At 40.8% G+C, this 10,497-nt stretch overlaps 1 protein-coding gene across 9 annotated transcripts in view; it reads right to left on the bottom strand.

Moving 5' to 3' along the window:
- FBXL13 (F-box and leucine rich repeat protein 13) overlaps nucleotides 1-10,497 on the bottom strand; it is a 303,981-nt gene that overhangs the window by 21,677 nt on the left and 271,807 nt on the right. For 7 of the 9 annotated variants that reach the window (XM_017853125.1, XM_017853317.1, XM_017853493.1 and 4 more), the window contains 2 exons: nucleotides 8,729-8,892; nucleotides 373-670 (listed from right to left, as the gene is read on the bottom strand). In XM_017853125.1, the coding sequence (XP_017708614.1) occupies nucleotides 481-670; nucleotides 8,729-8,892 (354 nt within the window). In that variant the 3' untranslated portion in view covers nucleotides 373-480. Of the gene's footprint in view, nucleotides 1-288; nucleotides 671-8,728; nucleotides 8,893-10,497 lie in introns of those variants that run through there. The other 2 variants (XR_001881688.1, XM_017853395.1) reach the window with 2 other exon arrangements.

The following is a 10,497-nucleotide window of genomic DNA, read 5'->3' as shown; positions in this document are numbered from 1 at the left end:
TTTTTTTGAGACAGAGTCTCGCTCTGTCGCCCAGGCTGAAGTGCAGTGGCTGGATCTCAGCTCACTGCAAGCTCCGCCTCCCAGGTTTACGCCATTCTCCTGCCTCAGCCTCCCGAGTAGCTGGGACTACAGGCACCCGCCATCTCGCCCGGCTAGTTTTTTGTATTTTTTTAGTAGAGACGGGGTTTCACCATGTTAGCCAGGATGGTCTCGATCTCCTGACCTCGTGATCCGCCCGCCTCGGCCTCCCAAAGTGCTGGGATTACAGGCTTGAGCCACCGCGCCCGGCCTAAATCATGATTATTTAGACAGAAGAACTACTGATGTATTTGGAAATATTTGTAGGTGGAATAAGAATCAGAAGATGGTTTGTTGCTTGTTCACATTGTTATTGAGATTCAGCTAGTAAACATACTTGCAACAAATGGAGAAAACTTGTCAAGTTCTTGATTTGTTGTTTTTCCTGCTTGAGGCTGAAGGTCACGCTGCTTGCTCTTCACTGCTGTATGTTGACTTTTCCACTGTTAATTCTGAGGCTCCTTTAGATGGTGTTACATTGTCAAGCTCTGTAAGAGGGTTTCCTTCCCTATCATAGCCAAACCAACGTGGAGGGTCATTAGAGTTGTATTCCTGCTGCTGAACTTTAGATGACATTCTCTGAGCTGCCTTCCTGCAATAACAGTGCTTAGCATTAGCTAGCTGCAGAAGTAATCCCTAGTGCAGAATTTTCAAACTCAACCAAATTTGGAGTTAGAGAACTCACTGTCACAATTTGAATTCACATCAGACCTCTCTTGCCTTGCTGAGAGTGAGGATATGGGTAAGTGTTCAAATAAACAGGGTCCCAAAGCCTCAGCAGCTCTGATTTAGCCACTTCAGAAATTAACAGATACAGTGAATGGGTAAGGAAACTACACACGGCCATGGAAGAGGAACACTGAGGCCTCTATTTATTTATACTGCTTTGAGTAAGCCCCTTCCTTGGTATTTCTAGTTTCTCTGATGAGGAAGTAACCTAAATACCCTACCTGTGAAGGCTGACCATGCACCAGGCCAGGAGCTCTTAATCCAGAGTTCACAGATCCCTTTTGACTACATGGATGAACTTCAGGGAGGTCCATGTACTCCCTGAAAATTCATGCAGTTTTGTCTATAATACACATTTTTATGAGAAGGTTTGTGACTCAGAGGTGTCCATGACCAAAATGATTAAAAAATACAGTTATAGTCTTTCTTAGGAGGAAATAAGAAAGTAAAGAAGGCATCAGAAAAAAGTATGTCTAACTTGAAAACAAAGCCATTGTGAGGACAGAAGGAAGAATTTCCTTTCCTAGAAAGTTGGTCTAAAACTTGGCAAACAAGTTTATTCTCTTCAGAGAAATATTTATTCTCAGTTTTGAAAATGATGTTTATTGTCAAAGATAATGTTTTGCATTCTGTTAATTTTTTTAATCTTTTTTTAAGGTGCTATCCTGCATTTTAAACCTCTTATGTAATCTTTTATATCCTCATTGTAGAACACTACTATGTAAAAGTAATGGGTTTATATCCTTTGCTTTTCCCATATTATTCTCCTAATGATATTTCTCCCTTTTCAATTCTATAAAGGTGAAATTATCGTATCTTTCAACACACTGTCTGAACACTTTTCCCCTAAGACTTACTGAAATGTAATACCAAATGTTGAGGCATATAACATTGGCACCATCACTTTCATGTGGGTAAACAGTGTCCTAAACAGCAAGGCTCCATTGTTACCCTTCACCCATCTCTACCAGCCTAAACATTATCCATTTTTCAAAACTCCAAACCAATCCAGCCTCCTTGGAAATGGCTCAAACCTAGTCTTCTCCTCCTCTAAATATCTACAGGAAGTTGATCATAGAATTAATTTCTTTCTATTACATAGCTTCATGGCATTAATTATTTATAATTTTAAACTTTGTCATTTTCCTTTTGTTTAAGAAGGTAGTAAGTTACTTAAGAGTTTATTACATTTCTTTGCAACTTCCTGAAACTTATCATGAATAGCTCAAACGAGAGATTTCAGCAGCTTACACCAAGAAGGGAGGTCCTTTAACCCTCTTGGCTTTTGCTGGTTTGCTGGTCTAGAAGGGGCATTCTTATGTTCCTATTTCCAACACCCTCCTGCCTCCTGCCTCCCAAACACCAGAGTTCTGGACACACCCTGCAGTTCTCAGTTGTTCATAATCATTCAATGCCACTGATGGTGACTATAGTACAAGAGTAGCACAGTTAGAGGCAACAATGATCTTGACCTACAGGAAAAGGAAATGCTTGTTTTAGGGAGTAAAAGATTTGCAAATCCTAACTCACAAAGTTACATCTTACCTTTAATGTCAGAAGAGCAACAGTTTTGAGGGTTCTAGATTACTGGTAGTAAGAGGATAAGTACTACTAATGATAAGTCTGGGAATGTGTAAATATTGAGTGCTATGGTTGCTCAGTCAGCTACAAGCCAGGGTAAATTAGATGGTAATTGTGATACAAAACAATTAGCAAGTAGTGGGGGTTTGAAAAAAATAGCAAGAAAAAGAAAGGTGAGAATGTTGACTCCTTAATATAAGAAAAACAGCAAGTGAGCAGGGAGACTACTCATTTAATGCAGTGCGATGGGCTGCATGTTGAACCCCAGCCATGGGTGAAGTGTCCACTGGTATATACATTTCTTTAATGTCCTCATTCCTTAATCCCTGTCCCCCTTACCCCAGCTCTGCTCTCCAGTCCACCCATAGACAGCTTTAGTGAAACCAAACATCAGTGGGTCCCCTGACTATTGGAAGTGATCCTTACTGACTGGAGGGGAGCAAAGGATCAGATCTCAGATGCACTCTCCTTCCAGACTCAAGTTCTGGGAGGTTAAGGCTTCCTCCACCTGGTGTGTCTTTAGGGCCTGTTTTAGTCTTAAGTGCTTTCACAACAGGGGTGGTCTTAGAGAAAAACAGAAAATATGAATCTGTCCTGGAGCAAATCTAGGATTATTTTTAGAGAGCTATGGATACTAGGGTAGACTATTCCCTATTCCACTTCTTTCTTGCCCTTCAGAAAATCCTTAGCCATGACTAGCTGTCCTCATCACCTTTGGCATCCTCACATGGACTGACTATCCTAAGACCCAGGACCTTGCCAAGAGAAGAGATCGGCAAGTGACTGCCAGAAGGTTTTTCTGAACTCTTTATCATAGCATCCTATGTAGCTGTGTGTTTGCACACATGCACCTTTAAAAAAAAAACAGATTCAGGGTGTACATGTGCAGGTTTGTTATGCGGGTGTATTACATAATGCTGGGGTTTGGGCTGCTATTGAACCCATCTATATATAGTGAATATAATGCCCAGTAGGTACTTTGTTAACCCTCACCATCCTCCCTGCCTCCCCACATTTGGAGTTCCTGGTGTTTATTTTTTCCATCTTTATGTCCAAGTGGTTAGCTCCCACTTTTAAGTGAGAACATGCAGTATTTGGTTTTCTGTTTCTGTGTTAATTCACTTAGGGTAATGGCCTCCAGCTGCGTCCATGTTGCTGCAAAGGACGTGATTTCATTATTTTTTATGACTGTGTAGCATCCCATGGTCTGAATGTACCACATTTTCTTTATCCAATCCACCGCTGACAGGCACTTAGGTTGATCCCATGACTTTGCTATTGTGAATGATGCTGCAATAAACATACAAGTGCAGGTGTCTTTTTGATAGAATTATTTCTTTTCCTTTGGGCAGATACCCAGTAGTGGGATTACTGGGTCAAATGGTAGTTCTATTTTAGTTCTTTGAGAAGTTTGTATACTGCTTTCCATTTTGGCTGACCTAATTTACATTCCCACCACAGTGTATAAGCATTCCCTTTTTTCCACGTCCTCACCAGTATCTGTTATTTTTTGACTTTTTAATAATAGCCATTCTGATTAGTGTGAGATGATACTTCACTGTGATTGTAATTTTGCATTTCTCTGATGATTAGTGGTGTTGAGCATTTTTTCATGTTTTTTGGCCACTTGTATGTCTTCTTTTGAGAGGTGTCCATTCATGTCTTTTGCCCACTTTTTAACGGGGTTGTTTGGTTTTTGCTTGTTGATTTGTTTAAGTTCTAAATTCTGGATAGTAGACCTTTGTCGGTTCCATAATCTGCGAATATTTTTCTCCCATTATGTTTACTCTGTTGATTGTTTCTTTTGCTGTGCAGAAGCTCTTACACATATATTTTGAATGGTATCAGGAAAGTTAAAAATGTAGAAACTACATTTCTGCAAGAAACCTTTCTCTCTCTCTCTCTCTCTCTCTCTCCTTCCCCCCACCCCACTCCTCCCCTTTCTGTCTTAATAGCTTGATGCTGTAGTATGATCAGCACATGGGAGCTAAGAAATATTGAAAAGAAAATGTATTCTTAGGAACAACTGTGTGTTCTAAATTTCATAGAGCACATATGGAATCCTTTGACTGCATTCCATTCTGCTGTGGCCTAAGTGACTGTGAGACCCTGTATGAAATGATTTGGGAACTGAACCAATCTGCTGCAGTGGTTAGTCATCATTACTTATTTAACCTGGTGAGAGAGGTTTCTTTGGATCAGTATAGAACAGTGATTTTCACACATGATATGTCACAGTTGTAATGTTTCACATTAGGTGGTTAATAATAACACTGTACTGAAGTTTGCTAGTGATTTTGTTTCTTATAAATTAAAAGGGATTCAGTGTTAGCCCTGTAGTAACATTGTGTGCCCTAGCTCACATTTCCTTCTAATCTCGAGTAGGCAAAAAAAGGGAATGTTGGAGCCACTACCAAGGATTGCTCATAATCCATAGCCTGTCTTATAAATGTGCATCAGACATAAATTGGGCACAGCAGAGCACGCGTCTACCCTTACTGACCACATCCCTTGAATGTCAGAGCTTTCAAAAAGCTTGTATGTAATCTAAAGGCAAAAAGCAGCACAGTATGACCTAGGTACAAAGTAGGGCTCTCCTTATTTGTGTGGCTGTGGGCACGTTATTTAACCTGTTTAAACCAGTTTCCTTATCCATTTTGATGATAAAGTATATTTGTGAGGATTCTATAATATCTGTAAAATAGGATTTAGCACAGTACGTGGCAAATAATAATTGTTAAATAACATTACTTGTTCATACCGATAATAAAAGTCAACAGTTCCACATCAGAAAGGCTTGAACCTTTCCATGAGCTGGAGAGGAGAACTCTGATAAGAGTTTTATGTTTTAGCAACACAGATCTCCTAGAATGCCTGAGCAGTAGGAATTGCTCAAGTTTATGGTTCTAGCAACTGCTAAAGAAGGCCCTCCAGGAATCTTCATACTGTGATCTGGGGCTCTGAAGGCCACTACGACTTTCTCTACTCGTTCTCTAGAATTGAAGGTTTTGGGCTCCAGATGCAAATATACCAGAAAGTTCCCTTTCCTTTTTTCAAAAATTTATTTCCAACTTTTATTTTAGGTTCAGGAGTACATGTACAAGGTGTACAGGTTTGTGACATAGGTAAACGTGTGCCATGGTGGTTTGCTGCACAGATCATTCCATCACCCAAGTATTAAGCCCAGTATCCATTAGTTATTCTTCCTAATTCTCTCCCTTTTCCCACCCTCCACCCTCCAACAGGCCCCAGTGTGTGTTGTTCCCATCCATGTGTTCTCATCATTTAGCTCCCACTTATAAGTGGGAACATGCATTATTTGGTTTTCTGTTCTTGAATTAGCCTTTTCGCTAACTATACAATTAGTGATTCTTCAGGTTCTCTGTGGTTCAGGCCCTCCTGGGTTGTGGGGGCCATTGTGAGGGTCTTTCTTCCTCTCTCTCACTCCTACCTTGTTGCCTTTCCCCACAGCGGGCCATAAATTGAATGGCTGGCTGTCATAGCTGCTTCAAATACAAACAGCTTGTCATGTTTTCTGATCATAGTTGTTACTTATTCCTCCTTGAAATAAAAGGAGCCTTTATCTTGCATCCACATGGCGCTTCTGGGGTCACTTCCTGGAAACCCTTCAGACTCTGGGGTTGGTAGAATGCCAGACATATCTTCTGTGGGAAACTCTCCTGCAAAAGAGCTACAGCCAATTTGCTCATTGACCAAAAGTTTGCTACTCCTCTGGTTCAGAAAGGGTGAGCTGAGCAGACCTCTTTGATTTGCAAAGCTGGCGCAGTAGTTTCAAATTCCACTGAGTATGAGGGAATTTATGTATAAAACAGCCTCTTCTGACGGCTGTAATTGGATCTTAAGGGCTGCACCATACATTGTTTTCATGTTCAAAATGGAATCAAGCATGTGGAGAGCATTGCTTTGTGATTCAAAGTCACTGGGCTTCTTCCCAAGCCAGAAAAATCTCTCTTATCCCACCTGCCAAAGGTTCTGTTTCACCCAGACAAGACAAAGCCTCTGCAGTTGAGGGAGCCACACTGGCCCTGATTAGAGTGACCATAGGTAAGGAATTAGAGATCATCAAGGGCTTGAGTTTTGAAGGGTCTACATACACTGTGCATTTCCAACTCCACCAAAGGATTTAAATGCAAAATGAAGCTGTTCCATAGAGCCCCAGAGCTGATCCCAAAAGCTGCCTGCAACTAGGCCCCCTTACCACTTCTCTAATCAAAAAATTTTAGGCCAGGGTATTTCAGGAGCCCACTAACTGACAAGTAGCACCCTCTCCTAGATGTTGGACATAAAGACAGATGTTTCTGGAGCCTTACTAGTCCAAACACTGGGACTCTCCAAGCCACTCTGCAGTGAGGACTATCTTTCTCCATCGCTAGACAAAGATGGAATCAAGGGATTCTAGGCCTCTTTCCTGCTAGAGCTAAGCAAAGGTGGAGCTTTCAGGGAGACTAAAGGGTAGTAGTGTGGCCTCTTTAGACAACGAAGTACACACACAAATCCAGCCCCTTTCTAAGCATTAGGGCCAAGTCTCTGCCTGCTTCTTGTGGATAGGGACAGCCAAGTTTGATTGCAGAAGACAAAATAGGCCTTTGGCTGTCATGGCTTAGACAATGGAATTTTTCATAGCTATAGCTGGTTAATTAGAGTTCTGCATTGGGGTTTTGGGACAAAACCCAGCTAGTAGCCAAGTCTTACTATGCCTTGTTTTATTTTTTTTGCATATACATTTTTTAAATCTAGGGACCCAGCAAGAAGACCGAGCAGTTAAAGGCAGGATTCGGATGTTACTAGATATCCTGGGTCTTCTTGACCAGTCACTATATTAATCACACTTCAGTGTCCCATATGTCTTGGTCCATTTTGTGTTGCTATAACAGAATACTACAGATTGGGTAATTTATAAAGAAAAGAAATTTATTTCTTATAGTTATAGAGGCTGGGAAGTCCAATATCAGGTGCCAGCAACTGGCAGGGGCCTTCTTGTTGTATCATCCCATGGCAGGAGAGAAGGAGCCCTAACTCATCCTTTTATCAGGAACCCACTCCCATGATAACTAACTCACTTCCACGATAATGGCATTTGTCTATTCATGAGGGCAGAGCCCTCATCACCTAATCACCTCTGAAAAGGTCACACCTCTCAATAATGTTGCATTGAGGATTAATTTTCAACACATGAACTTGGGGGAACACATTCAAACCATAGCATCACACCATGATTAGGTTCAAAGAGCCCCTTGCCAGAAAATCTTCATTCATTCTAGAATCTTACTTATCAGAAGTTCAGTAATATTACCTCTTATAAATAGTGATTGGCAAAATACAATCAAAAGATTAGAAGCTAAACTCCTTTGAGTAACACATTATTCATTCACTGTCATCTTGCCCAAAGTTGTCTGGTAATAATCTAACAAGTTTGGCAGAGACTTCTAGGACCCTATTTCATTGTATGTTCTTTAAATGAAGTTAATAGTATTCATATCAGAGTTATCTCCAGACCTATCATGAAGGGTTGAGTCTCCACCCCTCCTCAAAAATTTTCAAGGACCTACCCCCTTCTCTCTGATCCAGCTCCAGCTGGCTGCCCTCCCCCTGCAGGCCTGGGCCCAGTGGGAATGGCTATTTTACAAGTAATTTTTCTTTCTTTTTTCCATTTCATTTTAACTCACACTTCCTTGGATAAGAAACCATTTTCTTCCTCAGGCCTCAAGTAACCAGGGCTTATGGTTCAGCTCATGCCATAACTACTTAATTAAGAAAGTTCCTCTGTGAAATCTACCTGTGTGGGCCACATTGTGCCCTTTATACTTTGATAATATTAATTCTTGGTATTAATTTTTCACACCTGCCCAATAGAACCTTATCTTCTATTTCAGGGAATGGTCAAGGATTCTCATTGTAAGCATTTCACATGTTACTTTATCAGGTCAGTTAAAATACTTGCACATTTTTGCCCTCAGTCAAGAGGCAAAAACTTGTGAGCTTGTTTAATCACATGATTCTCTGAATCCTCTAGGGGAGATTAACTGAATGGACTGTATTTTGAGAAGTGAGCAGAGAAAGAGCTAGAGTTAAAGCTTTGGACACCTGCTTAGTCAAGGAAGGGAAGATGCTTAAAGTAAAAGGCCTACTGGAAAAGGGATAGGAAACCACAAAGGCCATTTTAGAACAGCTCACAATGTTAGCCTCAATTAGGCAAAAATTAAATGAAATGAAACTTCCTAACACTGAAAGCTGCTATGTATTATGAACCTTATAGCCGTATACTATGTTTTCTCAGAAAGTAGTTCTCAAAGTTTGTCATAGTCAGGTACATACTTACTTGGAAATATTTGTGCAGTATTGCATCTTAAGGATCCGGAGTTGTTTGCAGCCTATCTGAAGGTCCTCAAGGATTTCGTCAGTAAGCAAGACACAACCAGAGATATCCAAAATGTGCAGGTAATGGCATTTTGCCGATAACATCTCCATCGCTGAGTCAGTAATCTGAACACAGAGCCAAAGTAAGTACTGGCTATGCAAACACTATCTCAGGGAAGAACAGTGCCTTAGTCACTTTGGGCGACTATAATAAACTACCACAGACTGTGTAGCTTAAACATAAAACATTTATTTCTCACAGGTCTAGAGGCTGGGAAGTCCAAGATCAAGATAAAGATAGAGGTACCTGCAAATGGTGTCTTGGGAAGTCCCTCCTTATTTGCAGATGCCTCCATTCTTGCTATCTTCTAACATGGCAGAGAGAGAGCTCTAGTCTTTCTCTTCTTATATGGCCATAATCCCATCATGAGACCTCTACCCTTATGATCTCTTCTAAACCTGTTTACTTCCAAAGGCCCCACTTTCTATTACTGTCACAGTGGGAGTTAGGGTTTCAACATAAGAATTTTTGAAGGACAAACATTCAATTCATAACAAATAGAGTAACAAAATCAGACACTTGCAAGTTCTCTTTCACCCGGCTTGTCACATAATGGGCCTACAATTCAAGTGAGTTGTTTAGCTGTTTCCAAATAAGGTCAGAACAGTGAAATATCCGCCTCAAGTAGCACCAATAGAAATTATGATCTTAGCAAGGCACGGTGGCTCATGCCTATAATCCCAGCACTTTGGTAGGCTGAGGCAGGCAGATTGCTAGAGCCCCGTTCGAGACCTGCCTGGGCCACATGGTGAGACTCCCAATACAAAATACAAAAATTAGCTGGGCATGGTGGCACGTGCCTGTAGTCCCAGCTACTTGGGAGGCTGAGGTGGGAGGATTGTTTGAGCCTGGGAGGTCAGTGATGCAGTGAGTCGAGATCACGCCACTGCACTGGGTGACACAGCCTCAGTGACAGAGCGGGACCCTGTGCCCTGCGCGCTTCCCCCCCCCACACATACACACAAAGTTGTGATCTTGCTGTTATTTTCATTTAAGAGTCCTCTGGTTTGGATGGGAAACTTCATCAAAATTTTTTAGTAATACCTGTTACACCAATATGAGCAACTTACGAAATGCTATAGAGATGGGATTTGGCTTTAAGTTTAAAATCCTCTCTAAGGCATCATCTATGTGAAAATATATGTTTAATAACATTACATGTTACAAAACTACAAAATATATATCCTCCGAAGTTAATCTGCAGACAGGCTCATATTACTATAAGAAGGGACCTGGACACCACTGACGGTTTAGATGTAAAAAAGATGGAGTAACCTAGTTCTGAAAAGGGACAAGTAGGCGAGACAGATGTTTGGAAGCAAGGGGAGAATGAGAAGCAGAAGCCACAGATACTACACAAATCCCACTCTGAAATATCCTGCCAAGGGTTCCAACATCTCACAGTTTTGCCCAGATGTCCTACAGAGGTAATTCAACTATACTACTTAGATTATTTCACTTACTCCAGGACTAGCTTTCAAATTTATGGCTAAACTGAGCCTTGCTGCAGAATCAACTAGATTACTCTCTCCAAAGGAATTTTTTTCCAACTGCATTCAATTTCTTATTTTAAATGTTTGAATATTTAAAAAACATAGGCCATGAGGCTTGGCTTTTGTTTTAACATAAAGTTAAAAGAATTATCCAAAAAAAAAAAAAAAAAAAAAAAA

Source organism: Rhinopithecus bieti, unplaced genomic scaffold, assembly GCF_001698545.2.
Source record: "Rhinopithecus bieti isolate Rb0 unplaced genomic scaffold, ASM169854v2 scaffold_59, whole genome shotgun sequence".
NCBI classification, from domain to species: Eukaryota; Metazoa; Chordata; class Mammalia; order Primates; family Cercopithecidae; genus Rhinopithecus; species Rhinopithecus bieti.
The sequence above is the reverse complement of the archived record's forward strand: the minus strand, read 5'-3'. Positions and strand labels throughout refer to the sequence as shown.